At 64.4% G+C, this 18744-nt stretch overlaps 4 protein-coding genes across 4 annotated transcripts; 1 reads left to right on the top strand and 3 right to left on the bottom strand.

The window, feature by feature from the left end:
- Positions 1-166: 166 nt before the first annotated feature.
- CHLRE_11g467741v5 (uncharacterized protein) lies at positions 167-9586 on the bottom strand. Its single transcript, XM_043067501.1, has 8 exons — positions 8552-9586; positions 8316-8397; positions 8085-8191; positions 7847-7913; positions 7503-7740; positions 7016-7371; positions 5971-6868; positions 167-5854 (listed from the first exon to the last, which is right to left on the bottom strand). The coding sequence occupies exons 1-8, from the start codon at positions 9376-9378 to the stop codon at positions 483-485; spliced, it is 7947 nt and encodes a 2648-aa protein (XP_042919498.1). The 5' UTR covers positions 9379-9586; the 3' UTR covers positions 167-482.
- A 124-nt stretch (positions 9587-9710) lies between these two features.
- CHLRE_11g467740v5 (uncharacterized protein) lies at positions 9711-12042 on the top strand. The gene is made up of 2 exons (XM_043067500.1): positions 9711-10761; positions 11019-12042. The coding sequence occupies exons 1-2, from the start codon at positions 9845-9847 to the stop codon at positions 11158-11160; spliced, it is 1059 nt and encodes a 352-aa protein (XP_042919497.1). The 5' UTR covers positions 9711-9844; the 3' UTR covers positions 11161-12042.
- Positions 12043-12661: 619 nt separating this feature from the next.
- Positions 12662-16471, bottom strand: CHLRE_11g467739v5 (uncharacterized protein). The gene is made up of 11 exons (XM_001699420.2): positions 16259-16471; positions 16026-16094; positions 15848-15937; positions 15659-15751; positions 15159-15444; positions 14835-15000; positions 14600-14681; positions 14265-14429; positions 13766-14007; positions 13481-13598; positions 12662-13134 (listed from the first exon to the last, which is right to left on the bottom strand). Exons 1-11 carry the CDS (start codon positions 16385-16387, stop codon positions 13042-13044), a joined length of 1533 nt encoding a protein of 510 aa, XP_001699472.1. The 5' UTR covers positions 16388-16471; the 3' UTR covers positions 12662-13041.
- Positions 16472-16576: 105 nt separating this feature from the next.
- Positions 16577-18652, bottom strand: CHLRE_11g467738v5 (uncharacterized protein). The gene is made up of 4 exons (XM_001699419.2): positions 18248-18652; positions 17927-18056; positions 17508-17658; positions 16577-17427 (listed from the first exon to the last, which is right to left on the bottom strand). The coding sequence occupies exons 1-4, from the start codon at positions 18364-18366 to the stop codon at positions 17252-17254; spliced, it is 576 nt and encodes a 191-aa protein (XP_001699471.1). The 5' UTR covers positions 18367-18652; the 3' UTR covers positions 16577-17251.
- Between the last annotated feature and the right edge of the window lie 92 nt (positions 18653-18744).

Here is an 18744-nt window from a genome sequence, read left to right as displayed (position 1 = left end):
CTGCCTCGAGCGCATTCTGTGTTCAACTTTCAGATTTTGCCCCCGCCCATCCGGGCCCGCGCTACGGGCAGTCCCATCCCTGCCACGCAACCCCCGCCCTTCCTCACCTCCGTCACCCCTGCGCAGTCAATCCAAGCAATCATGACGTGGGCAATACGCCGTAAGTCTTGCGAACCAGTTACAAGGTTAGACAATTCAGCCGTGACACGGCTCCGACAGTCCGACACATCTGGTTCTGGAAAGCCCCTAATCTATATCGTACTCTCAGCCGGTTCCATACCACAGTGCTTCATCAAGGCTTCGGCGCTCGCGCATATCTGGCCCGGAAGCGATAAAGGAATGCACCAGAACGACAGCCCATGCGGTGCAGCACAAGGTACCTCAAGCAGGAGACCGCGTACCCCACGTGACCACGCCCTGCTCTCTTTCTCACCGGTCAATACCCTCGGCCCCTCTCCCAACCCGTTCACTCCCTTCCACCCCTAATAGTCCCCCGCACTACCGCCGCTGCTGCTGCTGTTGCTGGGAGAGGAGAAGAAGTCACTGACGGTCCACATCAGCAGCCCCGTCAGCTGCTCTTCAGACAGCCCCACCACGTGACCTGCAGGGCCGCTGCCAGGCCGCCGCCGCCAGCCGCCACCCGGCGACCTCAACGGACTGCCGCCTTCCCCGCCGCCGCCAACGCTGCCGTGCTGAAGCTGGTGCTGAGGCCACGGGCGCAGCGGCGGGGAGCCCGAGCTCCCGCCGCCGCCAGTCGCCGTGAGTGCAGCGGGCTGGTGCTGATGATAGTGTGACTGAGCCACCCGAATTGACATGGGCGTGGCAGTGTTGCCTCCCGCAGCGCTGCCTGCAAGGACCGCGCCGTAACCGATCTGGGATTCCAGACCCATCGTGCTTCCAGCAGGCGCGGGGGCAGCAAAACCAATGTCAGCAGCAGTGCCTGAGCCAGCGCGCTGAGCCGCCGCCTCTGGCTGGGGGATGTCAAGGTGCAGGCCCTGCAGCCCCGAGCTAGGGCGCCGCTGGGCCAGAGGCGTGTGGGTCTGAGCGGACTGCTGCGCGTCCTCCTGAGCTGGCGCCTGCCCAGACTCCTGTTGCGGCCACCCCACCGCACCGGCGCCCGCGCCATCGTCGCCATGGCCTTCACCCGCCACTCCAGCTCCCGCTGCTCTGCCAGCGCCTTGCCACAGCCACGGTCCGCTAGCGTCCTGCGGCCCGCGCCTGCCGCCGAGGCCGAGCCCGGGTGGGTCCCAGGCGCCGTGCCAAGGCTCTGTATCGCGCGGGCTAGCCGCATCCGCAGCCGCCGTTTCCGCTGGCTGCAATGACTCGTACTGAATAGGCAGCGGGCTCCAGTCCGCCAGGCTCGCCGGGACCCCACCTGACGCCGCAACGCCGCCGCTGCCGCTTCCGCTACCGCCGCGGCTGTTGCCGCCACTAATAGCAGCCATACCCGCGGCGCCGGACGAGGCCCGCAAAGTGCCCCTCCTGCCAACCTCAGTGCTGTGGTCGCCTGCCGCGCCACGCGCACCTTCGGCATCCTCGTCTGAAGAGGAGGGCGAGCCTAGCGGCGAGTGGTGCATGCCGCCGAAGAGCGGGTACGCCGCCATCGCGTCGGTGAGCGAAGTGATGGAGGAAACAGTGGTCATGGAGTGGGTGGGGCTGGACTGCTGCGAGCCAGTGCCGCCGGCGCCGCCACCAACAGCAGCCCCTAGAGTGCCCGGACGCGTTACGGCGCCGGCAGCGCCGCCTTCAACCGTGGCGCCCAGGCCCACGCCTGCGCCCATGCTCGCATCAGCGCCGAGGCTGCCAAGGTCGGCGCTACAAAAGGGGGGGAGCGGGGAGCCGGGCGGGCTGGGCGAGTCACCTCCTGACTTGACGCTGGACGGCGTGCGGCCGCGCGCGGCGGACGCCCGCGGCGCCTGCAGGAAGCTGTAGGCTCCGCTGGTCGTCGTCGTGGGTGCAGCGATGGTCGCAGGCGGCGGCGCGCTGGCGGTCGACAGCAGCCTTGACGCCCCGCTGGCGAGCGAGCCACCCGACTGCGGTCCGGAGCTGGCAGCAGCAGCGCTGGGGGGCAGGGTAGCGCCGCCATGCCAGGTGTCAGGGTTCCCACCATCCCTAGGCGATTGGGGCGAGGGCGGCGAGGGCAGCGAGGACGAGCGCCGCAGGAAGCCATCGGCAAAGCCGCGACTGAAGGTTGGCAGCGAAACGAACTCTGGCTGCCCAGCCCATCCGCTGCTGCTGCCACCAGTAGTCCCTGCCGAGTCCTCTGGCTGCCCTCCTGCCGTCGCCGAGGACAGCTGCAGCGCTGGCTGGGCAGCTAGAGCGCGCGGCACGGCATCATCCTGGAACTGGTCCAGCTCATCTTCGCTCTCAGTGCGCAGGCCGCCATCTCCATACGGCCCTGATGCGGCCCTGCTGATCTCTGTGCCAGCCGCATCTGGCCGCCACGGCCGCTCCTGCAACCCCAGCTCTTCCGGCCCATCCTCCTGCGAGCCCTCCCCGCTTTGGACCTGCTGCGCCTGCCGCAGCGCCGCTTCCTCGCTTTCTGTTTGTGCGTTAGCCTCCGCTTGCTCTGCCGTAGCCGCTGCCCTAGCGGCTGTGGCGGACGGCAACGGCTGCGCCACCGCGGCACCCATGGCTGCTAGGCCCCGCTGTATGTCTTGGAGCAGGCCAGCCATGATGCCGCCGAAGTCGTCAGAGCCCGCAGACGCGCTCAGTGACAGCTCAGGCCGTTCCGCGCCCTCAGTAGCCGTGTCGGCACCAGCACCAGCAGGTGAGAGCTTGGCTGCCCCTGCGCTCGAGGCGGCAACAGTGCGTATGGCGCCGTCGACTACTGGTGCTGGCTCGCCGGCTGTCCAGGGCTCAGCGCTGGGGGCAGGGAATCCAGCAATAGCCGCGCTCTGCACCGGCTGCGGCGCGGCGGGCTCGTGCTGCTGCGGCGCAGGCTGCGGAAGTGGCGGCGCGGCTGCGGACGGCTCCTGGGAGGGCGGCATCAGGTCGGCCAGGCTGACGGATGCGGACAGATTGAGGGAAGAGCGGAGCAAGTCATCCAGGGACGACTCCGAGCCTTCCATCAGCCCGGCCAAAGCCTCCTCCAGCGTCTGGCCAGTCAGGCTCGCCCACACGCCAGCTGGAGGTGATGCACGGGTAGAGGCGCGGCCAGCTGGCGTGGCGGACGGCGACGGCGGCAGCTCTGTGGTGGCTCCAGGCGGCTGTTGTGCCGCGGCAGCTTCAGTGGCGGCCGCGGTGCTGGCAGCACGGCGGCGGAGCAGGTCTGCGATGGCTCCGGCTACGGTTGCGACGGCATCGCCAGCCTGGGCAGCTTGTGAAGGCGCGCCGCGGGGTGCTGTCAATCCTGCTGTGGTGGATGCATGCTGCGGCTGGGGTTGGTGAAGTGCAGTGGGTGACGCTCCCACCGTTGACGGCAAGGTGGAGTCTGTGAACGCAGGCGATGGTGGCGTGCCTGGGGAGGGCAGGGATGGCCCCGGGGAAGGCCCCTCTGCCTCAGCACCGGCAGCGGTGCCGGCAGCCGGGGAACGTGGTGAGCGCGCTGCCGCGGTGCCAGCTGCCAGCCTTGCTGAGCGGGACGAGGGAGATGCACGGGACGGCGAGATGCCAGGCGCCTGCCGGCCGCGACCGACAGGCGACAGGGCTGGGGATTGGGCGATTTCCTCAGCCTCGGCCGGCTGCTCCGCCCAAGCCGTCTTTGCAGGAGAGGAACGCGTGCTGGCAACTGCTACTGTCCTGGAAGCATCGCTGCTGCGGCCCGCGCCGGCGCTGGGGTTTAGCCGCGGCTGCAGGGATGAGACGGTGGAGGACAGGCTGGACGCGCTGCTGGTGAAAGGTGGCGCGGCGGCGGCGCTGCCGCTGGCGGCGGCTGCACCGGCGGCAGCACTGCCAGTTTGGGCCGAGAGGCCCTGCAGGGCGGCCGTGGCCTGAAGCAGTGAGGTAATCGAGGACAAGGTAGTAGCGGACGGCGAGGCCGGCGCCGCATCAGGAACTCCTGCTGCCTGCCCAGAGCTGCCCCTGGCAGACACAGCACGCCGCCCCTGCTGCTGCGGAGACGCGCTCGGCGAAGGCCGGCCTACGCCCATGCCCAGACTGGCGAGGCCCCGTGTGGGCGATGCCGTTGGCCCGCTGCCAGGGCGAGCCGAAGTGCGCGTGGGTGTGCTCCGGTTACTGCCGCTCCCGCCCACGCCGCCGTCGCCTCCCGCGGCAGCGATGGCCCCACCAGTCGCAGCCGCCCCTCCAAGTGCAGCTGCCCCGGGTACGGCGGCTGAGGGCGAACGGCGGCGGCCCTCGAGAGCGGCGGCCAGCGTCTCGCTGAACGTGGCGCTGCTCAAGGAAGAGACGCTGGACGGCGTCGGTAGCTCTCCCAACAGCCGGGCCGCATTGGCGGACGCCAGCGCAGCAGCAGCAGCCGCGCTCGGTGATGCGTAAAGCGAGCCGCCACCTGCCGTCGTGCCGCCCCTGCCGCCTCCGCCACCGGCGCCCGCGCCGCCGCCACCAGCGGTGGTGCCGGCGCCTCCCGCGCGCGCTACCGCTTGGGCCGACTGCTGCAGGCTAGCGGTGATGCTGGACATGAGCTCGGCCAACCGCCGCGACTCCTTGTCGTACATGTCGTACGGGCTGGATTGCTCGCCCGGCAGTTGGTGGCGGCCCCGGGCGCCGGACCCCGTCCTCGCAGCCCCCGCCGTTACGGTGGTAGCGGGCGTTGTGAGTAGGCTAGAGGTGGAGCTGCTGGGAGCTGGACCGGGAGTGTACGCCTCCGGTGGCGCTGGCAGCATGGTGGAAGTTCCAGCAGGTGCGCTGGCGCCAGAGCCGTAGGCAGGGAGCCCAGTGCCAGCTAGCCCCAGGTAAGACAAACTGGAGCTGGAGGGTGTGCCTGGGTGCGCGAATGTCTGCAGCACCTGTGGCAAGGAGCCCACTGCTGCGCCCTGGCTTGCAGCTGCTACACCGCCTGCTGGGCGCTGCGATGCTTGTGGCAGCGACAGAGGCGACGACTGGGTCGAGGCGGGGGCGGCGCCGTGCACCAGTCCGTGGGGCTGCAGCGGCGCCCCAAGTGGCGGCGGCTCCAGACAGGCGAACATCATGGGGCCTGGCCGGGCGGGCCGGCTGGGCGTCCCGGAGCCGGCTGGCTGGGCGGCCGATCGGCCAAGCAGCGCCGTCCTTGTCGCCAGCGACGAAGCGCTGCTGCCTGCCGCCGAGGCAGCTGCTGCGGCAGCCGCTGCGGCTGCAGCACCAGCTGCTGCGCCCGAGCCTGCCTCCAAGCGGCCCTTCCAGGCAGCCGCCGAGGACATTAGCTCGCGGTTCAGGTCAGCTAGGGTCAGTCGCACGGGTTGCGACAGCCCCGGCGCGGACGTCGCCGCCGCTGCAACCGCGCCCCCAGCCCCACCCGCTGTGGCAGCGCCCGGTAGGGAGATCGTCGACGAGGATGCTGAGGGCGCTGATGCCGTGCCAGGCACCTCTTCGGGAATCGGCGCGAGGCCGCCTTGGGCCACGGCTCCAGTGCCCTTGCGGCCCGCGGCGGCTGACGCGGCAGCGAGGCCGGCAGCATAGGCAGACAAGCTGCTCAGGCTGGAGGCGGCTGAAAGGGATCCGAGGCTCAGCACTGAGGCCATGTCTGCCGTGATGCCGGCCGATGCCGCTGCAGAGGGCGCTGCAGCGAGAATGGCGGACAGGCCGGATACAGAGCTGGACAGCGCGGAACGCGAGTGGGAACCACTGCTGATTGCCAGTTGCTCCTGTGACTGCCCGGCTGGCGGTGGCAGCCTGCCAAGGTCGGTCATGGCCGTGAGGGTGGAGGTGAGCCCGCCGGGAGACGCCAGCAGCGCGCCGATGTCCGGAGGCAGGATGCCTGCAGGGAAGAGGTCGGGGCAGTGGTAAGCAGTCTAATGACACGCCGGGCCTCAGGCCTTTGTGGGCAGTATGTAGCCTAGCAAGCAGGCAGCACGGTGAATACACATGACGCACCTTCTGCTACCAGGCGCCGGATGCTGGACATGTCGCTGACGGCGCTCAGGCTCGGGCTGCTGCTGACGCTAGCCGCCGCGCCGGCTGCAGCGCCCGCGCCGGGCAGTCGCGCAGCTCCCGATGCGGCCGCCGCTCCGGCAGGAAGACCTGAACCCCGGGCGCTTGCTGGGGCTTGTTGGGGAGTGCCCGCACCGCTGGTTGCGCTGCCGCTGGGACGCAGCCCAGCCATGCCCTCCAGCTCCTCCCAGTCCAAGTCCGACAGCAGCAGCACATCATCCAGGTCAGAAGGCAGGGATCCCGGCGACAGCCCTGCGAAGAGGCCGCGAGAGCTAGTAGCCCCAGCTGCCCTGCCTGCTGCGGCGCCAGCATTGCCGGCGCCAGCGCGAGCGGCGGCGCGGCCGGACCCTGCAGCAGCCCCTGAAGGCGCACCGGCGGCAGCACCTGGTGTCTCTGAGATCGAGGAGGGGGTGTTGAGCAGGCGTAGCACTGAGGAGCTGAGCGTGTCGGCGGGACTCGCCGCCGCAGCCGGGACCGCTGCGGCACCGCCAGCGCCGAGCTTTCCTGCTGGTGTAAGCGTCCCGGGGGCGTCCAGTGCTAAATTTGCGTCCTCTGTGGCCAAAGCTGCGGCCGCTGCAGCAGCCGCAGCTGTCTCTGCAGTCGCCGTGGCCGCGGCTCGTGCCGCCACTTCGGCGGCTGCCCTGGCCCTGGCAGCGGCGGCCGCCGCTGCCGCAGCACCGGTGGAGCCGGTGCCAGCTAGGCTCAAGGCCGCCGCAGCCGCCGTGTCCGCGGCCTCACGCAGCAGCTGGCTGGTGGCGCGGCGCTCGGCTGCGTCTCCGAGCAGCGCAGGCACGCTGACACCACTGGTGAGGCTAGTGGCTGAGGAGCGCAGGTCCGAGTCCTGCGGCGTATGCAGCCAGCATGTGTGCACAAAATGCGTGAGACAAATGGGCACAGGCGCATTGATACGTGGACCCACATGCATGCGCATTCCGGTAGCATGCAAGTACTTGTCACCCGGTCTGCGTAACAACCATGCACGACCCACCTCCAAGCCAAGCTCTTTGCGCATGCGGGCTAGCTCGCGGTCCACCTCCTCCTCCGCCCACTCGTCCATCGCATCGTCGTCCACCATTGCTGCAGTGTCTGCTTCATCCACCGGCGCTGCTGCAGCTGCCTGCGCGTCGGCACTGGCAGCCTCGGAGGGCGCGGGCACTGTCCCGGCTTCCTTCGCCGCCTGCTGCTCGGCCGTGGCCGCATCCTGGCTGCTAACCATTTGCGATTCTGGCTCAGGTGCCAGCTGAGATTGCGGCAGCTCCAAGCTTGTGGCCGCCTGATCACTGATGCTGGGCGGTTCCGGGTCAGTTTGGACTGCGATCTCGCCTTTTGCAGGCGGAGCAGGCACTGTAGCGGCAACGGCAACGTAGAGTCATGTCACTAGCAAACAAGCCCTCAGTTTTGAACACCGTAATACTCATTCACATGCAAGCATGTCATGCAGTGCAATTCAAGCGTATCTTGCGAATGTGGCTCACCGACAGGCAGTGGAGGAGGTGACGGATGGCGGCCGAGCGGCGCGGTGCGGCCCTTGCTCCACCGCGGCATGGCCGCGTTGGGCACCGGCGCCGCGGCCAGCACAGGTGCAGGGCCCGGAGCGGCAAGCGGCACGGACACCTGCCGCGCCGTGGGTACAGGCGCAGCGCCACCGGCAGGCGCACGCTGCGCCGCTGGCCGAAGGTACGATGGAAGCGACCTCGGCGCTAGGTCGTCCTCCTGGGCACCCGGTGAGAGCATGCGCAAGGATAGCACACGATGAGCGGCCGTAGCCAATTCGCAGGGGCGCATGTGGCGGTGGACATCGGTGACCGAGAGCACCCACCGGTTGCAGGAAGTTGTCCTCAAACACGCGCAGCAGCTCCTGCTGTTTCCGCTGGTCTTGAAGGCGCCTGCAGTCACGAATATGCACAGATAACACCGTTCACGGGTGCGACAGACATGTCCGGTTGTTGCTTTGAATCCCAAGCTGCCAAAGCGCCGCGTACGCTCCGCAGCTACCATACCGGCCTGCGCTGGTATGTACCGTACCCAACGCCCCCGACTCCCTCCACAGCACTTACAATCGGTGCGCTTCCAGGGCCTGCTTCTTGGCTGCGGCCCGCTGTGCCGTCAGCTCTGCCAGCTCCTCCTCAACCTGCTTGCGCTGTGCATCCGCACGCAGCTTGGCCTGCGGTTAGTATTGGAGGAGGTAAGCCACGTTACCACGTGTGCACGAGAGGCTGAGTACCTTTGGAAGGGAGCCGCATTGCACCGCATTTATGCCCTTGCTAGTTGCTACTGCCCAGCCTCACCTGCGCCGCCAAGAAGCGTTCCCGCGCCCGGTGCTCGGCCTCAGCCGCTGCCATCTCTTTGCGTCGACGATCGAGCTCCACCCTGCATGTGGCACAAATAAATGCAGGTTCAGCTCCGCAAGCAGCTGACGCCAGCCCCCCTGCTTAGCACCTTCAGCCCAACAGGCCATCAGGCATCCGCAGGCCCAGACCCGCTATGCACGTCGCAAGCCCGAACCCGTTGTGCACGAACCCACTTGTGCGCGAGCTCTTCCGCAGACAGGACCGGGTCGGGCACTGCTGGAATGGGCGGCGCGGGCACTCCTGGCACCGAGATGGGCCCGGGTGCGCCCAGCCCCTCGTGAAGGCGTGTGTGCCTGAAGTCCACCGACAGGCCATTGGCCGCGCGGCGCCGCCGCTCCTGCTCCTGGCGCAGCTGCTCCTCCTGCCGGCGCTTGTGCGCCTGTGAGCGCTCAGCTTGCTCAGCAGAAAAGGCCTGCGCCTTGTCACGCTCCGCCTTGAGGATTTGGGCCCGCCGCTGCTGCTGTTGCTGCGCCTGCAATCGCGCCACGTTGTGCTGAGACTTAATGGAGGCGATGGCGGACTGGAAGCGCTGTGCCTGCACCTCATCCAGCTCTGCCTGGCGTTGCTCCTGTGCTGCGCGAGCTTCCCGCTGCTGCTGCATGAAAGTCGCGGCTTCCAGATGGGCCTCGCCCATCTTGCCGAGCCGGCGCTCAAACACGCCAGCTAGTCGTGCAAGCTCCTCTGCGGCGGCCTGCCTTTGCTCCGCATCCACCAGCAACCGCTGCTGCTGCAAGGCCTGCTCAACCCCTGACCGGAATACAATGCCCTTCAGCATGGCGCGCTCGCGGTCCTGATCCCGCATAGCCTGCTGACGAACGGCCTTCTTGGCGGTGAGCTGCTGCGCCACCGTCTCCGCCTGTCGCCGCTCCTGGTCGGATAAAGCAGGCGACGGCTTTCGCCGGCTGCTGACATCCCTCTGATTACTTGTTGAGCCAAAAGCGACATCGGGCTCGGCAAGTAGGAAAACGCCCGCAGAGGGCGTCACCGGCGTCCGGTCCATGGCAAATGGCCCCGGTCTGGAGCCGCTCAGCACTCCGCACGGATACGCATGCTAGGCTATTCGAGCTGTGTAAGATGTCATATTCGTTGCACCGTGCGGAAAGCCGCAAAGGGGCCTAGCAGGCTCGTTGTTGAGCTCCTGTTGACTTCCGCGTCCAGCGACAGCTAGTAGGGTGTGGCGTGCTTAGTGGGTAGCCAAAAGTCATTACAACTCTAGATAGTCGGGGTTCTGGCAAATTTGGTCTGGGCAGCGAATTGCAGACTCGCATGGCCGATTTCGACAGCTCGCGTGGAATGGGCTGGAAATGCTTAAGAAAACACCTCATTTGTAGCGAAACACACAAGCACGCTCTTCTCTTGGGTCGGCACGCTCCTCGCGACAACAGGGCCTTTCGGCTTGGTGCCGCAGGATTCAACAGGCTTATAAGCAACAAACGCTATTACCATAAATACATATTCGGCTAGCTATGTTGCAGCGCCTGCGGTTGAGTCGGCTGGCTGGTCGCGTTGCCGCCAGCCACTGCATTCCTGGTCTTGTGGCAAGCGCCCACGGAGGCAGGCAGCGGCCAGCGGTGTATGCTAGCACGGTGCCGGCGCGGAGCGGTCTCAAGTCGGAGCGGCGAGGGCCCGCCTCGCGGCGGGCACGGTACGTGCCCACCAGTGCGGTCGCAGCGTCAGAGGCACCGGAGGCCAGCAACGAGCCCAGCACGTCGGCCCCCAGCACCATCTACAGCCGGCCCGACCTGTATGAGGTCGCCTTCAGCTACCGTGACTTCAAGGCGGAGGTGAAGTTCCTGCAGGAGGTGTACAAGCAGCACAACAAGCATCAGCTGTCCTCCGTTCTTGAGCTGGGCTGCGGGCCCGCTCGGCACCTGGCTGGCCTGGCTCGCGGAGGTGTGGCCAAGGTGGTGGGCCTGGACCTGTCACCAGACATGCTGGGCCATGCGCGCAAGTCGCTGTCCAAGCAGGGCGGCAAGGCGGCCGAGGTGGTGGAGCTGGTGCAGGGCGACATGTCGGACTTCGACCTGCCGCACAAATCATTCGACATGGTCATGTGCCTGCTGGGCACCTTCTCGCACCTACTCGACACCGACCAGGCGATATCCTCCTTCCGCTCCGCCGCGGCGCACCTGCGACCAGGCGGGATACTGCTGCTGGAGATGGCGCATCCCGGGGACCTGTTCGATGGCACGCTCATCATCGGCGAGAGCGGCAAGGAGGTGTGGGAGCTGCCGCAGGAGAACGGCGACAAGGTGTTTGTGGAGTGGGGCGCCGAGTTTGACAACTTTGACCCCGTGACCCAGATCATTTTCCGCACCGTCACCATCAACGTGCTGCGCGGCGATGATGTGGTTGACTCGGTGGAGGAGGTGGTGCCGTACAGGTGCGTGGCAATGAACTCGACAGGGCCAGGTCGTATGTAGGTTCATGGCAGGCTGTGCCGTATGGGGTATGTCATTGGGTGCCTGGCCACCGCTTCATTGTGCGGGGCAGCAGCCCTCTGTCCGCACGTCAATGGGCGCGCACGGCATCCACCGGTCCAGCGACAGTCAAACCCGCCCGCCCGGCCCCCTCGCCCCGCAACCCCGCACACCCGCTCCCCAGCAACCACACCCCTGAAACCACACGTCGCAACCGCAGGCAGTACACGGTGCGTGAGCTGGAGCTGCTGGCCAAGCTGGCGGGGCTGGAGCAGATCGCGCTGTACGGCGAGATGCGCATGGGCGTGGACCTGGAGCACGAGGACGCGTACCGCATGCTGGCGCTGTACCGCAAGCCCTGAGCGGCTGGTGAACGGGGCGTGGGTCATGAAGGGAGGGGAAGGGAAGGGAGCAGAAGGGATGAGGCGAAGAGGAGCGGGGAGGAGCAGGGAGGAGGCGAGCATGGAGGCTCGTGCGGTTGCATCGCGTTCTGGCACGCGGGCAAGATCGCGGCGGTGTCAGGCGGGAGGGAGCAGCGATGGGGTGGAGGATGGTCAGGGTGCCGGCAGCGGGTGTTGGGGCGTGGGAGATTCGAAGACTGTGTTGCAGTACAGTCCAGCGCGAAATAAAAGCTGGGATTGCTGGCGCTGATGCGAAGGCGGGCTAGCGGTGTCACGATGGATGATGGTCAAAGGGAGTCTAGGCTCGTGCGGTGGCAGCCAGCATGCATGGCTCCACGGGTGTGGCTACGACTTTGCGTATGCATGCAGTGGGCGCGACCAGGCCAATCGCAGCCCGCCGTCTGACCAATGCATGGGTATGAAGGTTCCCCGGCGTCTATGCGCCATCTGGCGTTGTCATGTGGTACTGGGATGGGGCCATGGTATGTACGGCTTCTTGAAGTGGTGGACATGACAGTTATGCAGGTGTCTAATTAAAGCCTGCATTTACCAACGTGGGAGTTACATGCATCTCATGAACATGACATGCACTTATGCAGCACGGCATGGCACACAACGTGCAAGTCGATGTGGGTTCAGCCCTCTTCCTTGCGTATCGGCAAGCCCCCCTTTTGTTACTTCCGAAGGAGCAGTAAGGTGTACCTACCGGGTCCAGCAACGCCTGTCGCGCTGCATCTGCCACCCACCGTGAAAAACATATGTATGATATCAGCCATAGCTGCTAGGTCGATGAAAACCCTGCTCAGTTGTAAGCCCAGGCCTGCCTTGCATCGTTGCTAGCGACGCACACATCAGGCCACCTACTGTGGCTTCTCCTCTTCGGCAGATACTTTGTAGCGCCCAATCACCCAACTCCGCCGTTCGGTACTTCGCGAGTCCTTGCTTGAGGATTGGGGCGGAGCGCGGGATGTGCAGCTGCTGGTAGAGCTCCAGCGCAGGGGGGGGGCGTCACCTGAGAGTAGACTTAAAGCAAATGGCCCTTTAACTTGTCCTGCTCGATTTTGCGGATGAGGCTGGACGCGGGGCGGCGCCCGGGCGGATTGGCGGCCGGCCGGGCGCCAGATCTTTCGACCCAAGCTCAGAGCAATTCACGCATGCTCATCGTTGCCCGGCTTCTTTAGCCTCCAGCTCCCATCACCCGCCTGCCTCCCACGCAGCCACACCAGGGCTTGCTAGCATCTGTGGGGAGCGGCGATTAACGGCGCCCAATGCAGGCCCCGAGGCGAGAACGATTGGGCGTTTCCGCGATTGCGTTCTCGCCGCGCAGGTCTACGTACGGTCACCTAATCTTGCCAACTACAACTTTCCGGGGAAGGGGGGCTACCCCCCCCCCAAAAGTAGGTAGTTTAAAGCTCCCGGATGCTGTGGGGTGAGAACGTCTGTGCAACTCTGAGGCCAGAAAAACGGGCATTGGTTACAGGCCCCACAATTAACACCTGGCATCACTCTTGCAGCAGGTGCAGAGTGCATCCCCACGGGCGCACCGTGATGACGTGTATGTACAAGTTACGCACGAAAGAGTCTACTGGTGCCTCGTCGTAATGCATTTCGGCATTACTACCCCGGCCACACCCCCGGCCTTACAGACATGTCCCATTACCGCCAACCCATTTGCAAGCTTTTCCAACCTAGGTCTGCCCGACAACATTGTCTGTGTCATGTCACTTCACGTGCCCTTCCATAACTTGGCGACCTGTTGCACCTGGCAACCTTCACGTTTGCCAACGCCACGCAGCCACTGCTGCGCTCGCATGTGACCAGCTTGCTCACTGTTTGGTCCCATTACCGCCCAGCGGTTGCCATTGCCAGCAGCTTCCCCAGCGTCTCGTCGTTCCGCAGGATCTGGCCCTTCATGCCAATGATGCGGTCGCGCGCCTGTCAATGACACAATAGGAATGCCCCGCAAGGAGCATCGTGCGTCAGTGGCCAGAAGGCTGTCCGCGCTGTAGCATGCATGGCATGTCTCGGCGGGTCCCACATGGTGTGCTGCCAAGGCAGGCAGACAACCACAGCCTGACCGCAGGTCACACACACACACACACACACACACACACACAACGATACGCGCATGCCCCCATCGTATTGCATAAACGCGTTTCCGCTTGCGGGGAAGTAAGCTAAGCCCCGAATGAACGGCGCGGGGAGAGGCGATGCCAAGTATGCCGGGAAGGGGCGCTCAGAACGCATGGCGCAGCTGTCCACACCTCTTCCATCATCCCACCTGCTTAATCTGGCCGTCCAGGTCCGCCAGCTGCGCGTCCACGTTGGCGGCCTCGCCCTGCAGCCGCAGCTCACGCGCCAGCTCGTCCTGGTACATGCGCTTCTCCGTCAGCCAGAACCTGGAGTAAGATGAGCAAGCGGGAGTAAGCAAGCGGAAGGATGGCGGGAGCAAGCAAGAGGAAGGATGGCGGACAAGCGGATGACAGGCGGGCAAAGGGGTGCACTGCATGCAACCGGACGGCGGCATACATGTGGAGGAGGACCAAACGATTCGGCGCCAACTCACTTATACTCCTTGCGCATGTTCTCAATGTCCTCCTGCAAGTAGTCCATCGACTTGGCCAGCGGCGTGCTGCTGTGGCACAGCTTCTGCACCAGCTCGCGCACGCTGGAGGGGTCGTGTGCGCGAGGCCCGGCAGCGGCCGCACCCGCACCGGCCGCCTTGCCGCCCAGGCGCTTGAGGATGATACCGGTGCTGCCCTGGTCAGACGTGTCCGCGTTATCCGCGGTGGCGTCCACGCCCGCTTTCTGTGGCCGCATGGAGGTGTTGGCAGGTTGCGCAAGGGTTAGGATGTCGCGTGAACTTGTTCTGCTGCAGTGTTGCACTCCGTTGCACACGCTCCGCCCCGCTTCAGTACTAGAGCGCCGCCGTGGATTCACGTGTGCAGAGACGTTCCCCACGTCCCCCAATCACTCCGTTCCCCATCAACGGCCTCCCTCCCCCCGTGCGCACAGGCAAGCCCGCGTCGCACATGACCGCCCGCCCGCCACCCTCAACGCCGCACCTTGAGGCCCTTCTCCGCCGCCAGGATGTCCTTGACCAGGACACCCTGCTCGCCCGTCATGTTGGCGCCGCCCGACAGCACCGGCGTCTGCTCGTGCACCACCTCCACTTCGTCGTCGCTGTTGTCCTTGGCGTTGTCCGTGAACACCGCCACGGGCTTGGTAACCTGTGGAGCGAGGATTAAGGAAATGGCGCGCGTGTTGCTATTAGCGCCTTCGCATTAGGTCTTGCTAGGGGTTACCACAAGCCGTAAAGGGAGCGGCAGAGTACCGTATTGGCGCGCCGTGCGGCAACGGCGTGCACCTCGTCAACACGCCCACATGCAACTGTACTCGCCTTGCTGTCCGTGGGCTTGGGCTCGTTGGGTCGCCGGGTCGCGGTGCCGGGGCGAATGCCCGTGCCCGCCAGCATTGTTGGCCTGTGGTGAGTGAGTGCCCGTCAACATGAGGTGCAAAGTCGTTAAAATGTGATACGCGCTACACTATTACCCATCCATTGCCCACCCAAGCATTGCCGTAGGGAGCTCGATTCGTCCTGTGTCTGCTAAGCCGCGTCCATCCGGTAAACTCACTGCTGCGGCTGGGGCACGCGAGGCGGCGCCTTCCTCGCGGACGTGGGCCGCTGGAACTTGGGCGCGGCACTGCCGCTCTTGTTGAGCGGGTCCTCGCCTCCAGGCGACGCGGAGCGAGCGGGCGGCTCCGCGGCAGGCGGCGGCGGCGGCGGCGGCGCTTCCTCAGCTGCAAGGACAGATGGGCAGGGCAGTGTTGATGCAGTGAAGCAACCCAGTGCTTGCGGGTAGCGGCATGACGGCGCATGACCATAAGACATCCCAGCATTCCCACCATGTTTACTCCCACACGCCCCTGCCCTAACGCCATGTGCCACTCGCCCGCACCTGCGGGCGCGGCCTTTGACTTGGACGGCTTCTCCGGCGCCGGCTCCTCCTTCTTCTTCGCCGGCGCCTTAGCCGGCGGCTCCTCCTTCGTCCTAGACGAGCTCTTGCTCGATGACTTCTTTTCTGCCTCCGGCTCCGCGGCCTTTTTCCGCGCTGGCGACGCCTCGGCCCTGCTCTTCTCTGCCGGCTTCTCCTCCTTCTTCTCCTTCTTCTCGGGCTTCTTCTCCGGCGGCGGGGCCTCCTCCTTGGCCGGCGCGGGCTCAGCACCCCCACCGCCTAGTACTTTCTGCACGCATCAAGTGATTGCATGCGAGTTCGGTGACAGCGTGCAGTAGGCCATGCTATCCGTTATCCGTTGCGCGTTGCGCGCTGGTGCCCAGTCACCCAGAGACTACCCGGTACTTCGGAACCCGTGTAGCATGTCCCCTGCCAAAGCATGGGCTCAGTGCATGCATTTGATATGAAGTTGTCTGCGAAGCGCAAGGGCCTTTGACACCCACCTGGACTGCTTTCGCGCCGTTACCCTTCTGGCACGCCCGCCCCAGCATCTGCAGAAAGATGTTTGTGTTCTCCGGCTCCAGGCCAGCCACGATCTGCGCGTGTCAATATCAAAGAGCTTGAGACTATGACACACATGCATATGAAATCACCCTTGCAAGGCCCCATGACCAGGCCCTGGCACGCCGCACCTTGTTGGGCCGAGCGGGGCATTGCTCCCCCAGCACCATGCTGACCACCTCGATGATTTTCTTCAGGTACGCTACCTTGGCATCCTTCTCCTGTGTTATGGGAAGCATGACACCCCCAGTTGGCAGGTTGGCCGGGGGCAGGCGCCGGTTGTGGCGTGCTCGCAAGTTGTGCACTGACCTGAATGGCCTTGCCGTCCAGCTCGTCTCCTTGATACAGCCCTGGCGCAAAGCCAGTCGCTTGTTGCACCTGTACAGCAAACCATGACACTCAGGCGAGGTCGTGGAAGGACCACCCGGCATGCCCGAGTTCCAGGACTTGCTCGCTTCTGCCCAGCACAGGCTGCTGAATGCCTTTGATGTTTTACAGGAGACTAGGTCCTAAGCTCCTCCACAAACCCTACGCGGTCTCACCGCAGTGACCACATCGTGAAGGAAGCGAAAAGGAGGCTTCTCCAACAGCTTCTGAGACAGCTTAGGCTTGTCAAAAACAGGGCTTGCACCCTGCAGGGTGTCAATGGTTGCCTGCCAGTTATCGCACATGGCTTCACCGCGGCATCTAAGGCCCCGTCAGGGGAAGGCGTGCTTAGCAACAGGGACTAAGTACGTAGAGCGTATCAGCTTTGCGAGAATGGATGGTAATCAACTATAGCGGGCGCTCGTGCAGCGAAGGCAAGTCGCAGAGGAGACCGGGCCCCGTACATGGAGGTCAGGCGCGCTGGCCGTGGCGCATGTATCCGCAGGCGTAGCAAAACACGGAAATGCATGTACAGGTATTGCCTGAGAGCTTCGCCTGCGCATACCACCAAACCGCTCGGCACACACCACGCGAAATTCCCCCGACGGGGCCATCCTCGCTGGCCGCCGGTCCACGCGCTTTGGCATTCCCATGCGTACGTAACCACCACTCTTCAATGCTCTCCACATATCCTGTAGTTGCAGTAACCATGGCGCCGGGACCCTTTTCTTTCCCCTTGAGCCAAGGAAAGTTCGTGACCCTTGCACTCCGAACTGCTCCGAACACGGCTCCCAATGTCAAGCGCTTGTCAATAACCGCCGATCACTCAAGCACTTATTCAGTCGATAACAGCCACACAGGGCGAGTTTCCATCCTGCACACATGCGCTGCAAAACCAGAAGAGTTACCCTTGCACTCATTTTATCTCACCGGCTGTCGCATCCTATACGGTAAATACGAGCCTTCACAGCCTCGCAACAAACAATGCGTACTCTCTTCCCGACAGCAAGCCCAGCTCACACGCGCAACTCGCACTCAGTAGATAGGTCTTCCTCATAGGCAAAACACGCGTACTGCCGCACGCATACCCGATCAGCTCAGGGGGCACTCCTGTATCCGTTTTGCTCACCACGATGGCGTTGGTTCAACTGCGATTGCTGCTGCTCCCCCTACTGCTTGAGCTGCATGGGCTGCTCAGGTATCGTGGCGGCTTGTGCGGCGCCGGCGTTGAAGGCGCTCAGCATCGCGTTCCAGACGAGCCCCGCACCGTTGACGTAGAGGACACGAGAGGTCGGCGGCACGAACATGAAGTTGATGACGTTCGCGACCGGCCAGAAGAGCGTGCCTGCAGGACTTACTTAGGTTAATGACAAGGACACACGCGCAAATCATCCCCGGACTGTCGCTTGCACTGCCACGACTCACCGACAGCGTAGGCCTGTGCAAAGCCATTTCTGAGCTTGTCCGTTGCCGCCGTGAAGTTCCCGCCCGTCTCCAGCATGGTGATATAGGTGAAGAAGGCAGCGAGATAGCAGGGGAACAGCGTGACTTGCCCGAATGCAGTCTTTCGGATGGCCTGTGGAGGAAAATGGTCATACCTTGTTAGCACACCAGCCTTGATGCCGTGGTTGTCCACGTACAATCGGCTATGCAGGACAAGGTGTTGTGTCCTTGCAAGCTGTCAGCTGGCAAGAAGGGCCCACTTGACCATGTATGTGGGACCCAGGTGCAGTAACGTGGAGCCGTACGGCGTTTCAGGCCAAACCAGCCCTCCCCAGATCCTGTCTGCGTATGCAACCTTTCACCCGCGTGCCTTGAGTTACCATGCCACGCCCGTCACCCACCGTGCCCAAGTTCTTCGCTGGTCCGAACCGCTCGTCGATCATACGGAAGCCCCACAGGAAGTAAGGTCCATGCAGTGTTAGGCCAATCAGCCCAAATCGGGCTGTGCGGTTCCAGTCATACGGCGTATTCCTGCGGAGGCGTCAACGCGACTCAGTATTGCTGCGAGCCCTGGCCCCAGTGTTATGGCAGAATCAGGTATATGGACGGAGAACTGCAATATATCCCGTCGCTGTCCACCGTGGCGCTGTTACTTGTGCCGGCAAGAGCCGTGCGTCCCCAGTCCACTGCCCAGCCCCCCAGCAACGCAGGCGCGCACGCACTTGCCACGCCGCTGAAGACTTTGGCAGATGACGTCGCCCGCGCTCATGACAACACAGCTAGTGAGCCCAGCACGCGCCGCTGGCGCTAGCTTGCCTAGCCGCGCAGACAGCGCGGCCATAATGCTGTTTCGTTTTGCGCAATACCACCGTATTTGGCAGAACCTGGATTGATTTCAGCTAAGGTAATAATATCAAGAGCTTGGCATCGATGAACTAATGGCAGAGAAAAAAGCGGCGCAGGCCCCAAGTGGCCAGGTCAGAAGGCCTCCGGCGGGGAATTTTGGCTGCTTTGGAGACAACCTTGGCAAATGACTTAAAGGATGGTGTTGAAGTGATGTGACAGACCAAACCACCGGGCTTTGTTTGGTTAGATGGCTTTGCGCACTCTCGAGGCTTAAATATGGCTGTTCTTCAAACTTGTCAAATCAATTCATCAATTCATCAAGTTGTCATTGCGTGCACAACGTTCATTGCGTGCACAACGTCATTGCGTGGAT

The sequence above is a fragment of the Chlamydomonas reinhardtii genome, chromosome 11 (assembly GCF_000002595.2).
Source record: "Chlamydomonas reinhardtii strain CC-503 cw92 mt+ chromosome 11, whole genome shotgun sequence".
Classification (NCBI taxonomy): Eukaryota; Viridiplantae; Chlorophyta; class Chlorophyceae; order Chlamydomonadales; family Chlamydomonadaceae; genus Chlamydomonas; species Chlamydomonas reinhardtii.
This window is presented reverse-complemented; position numbering and strand designations above follow the sequence as displayed.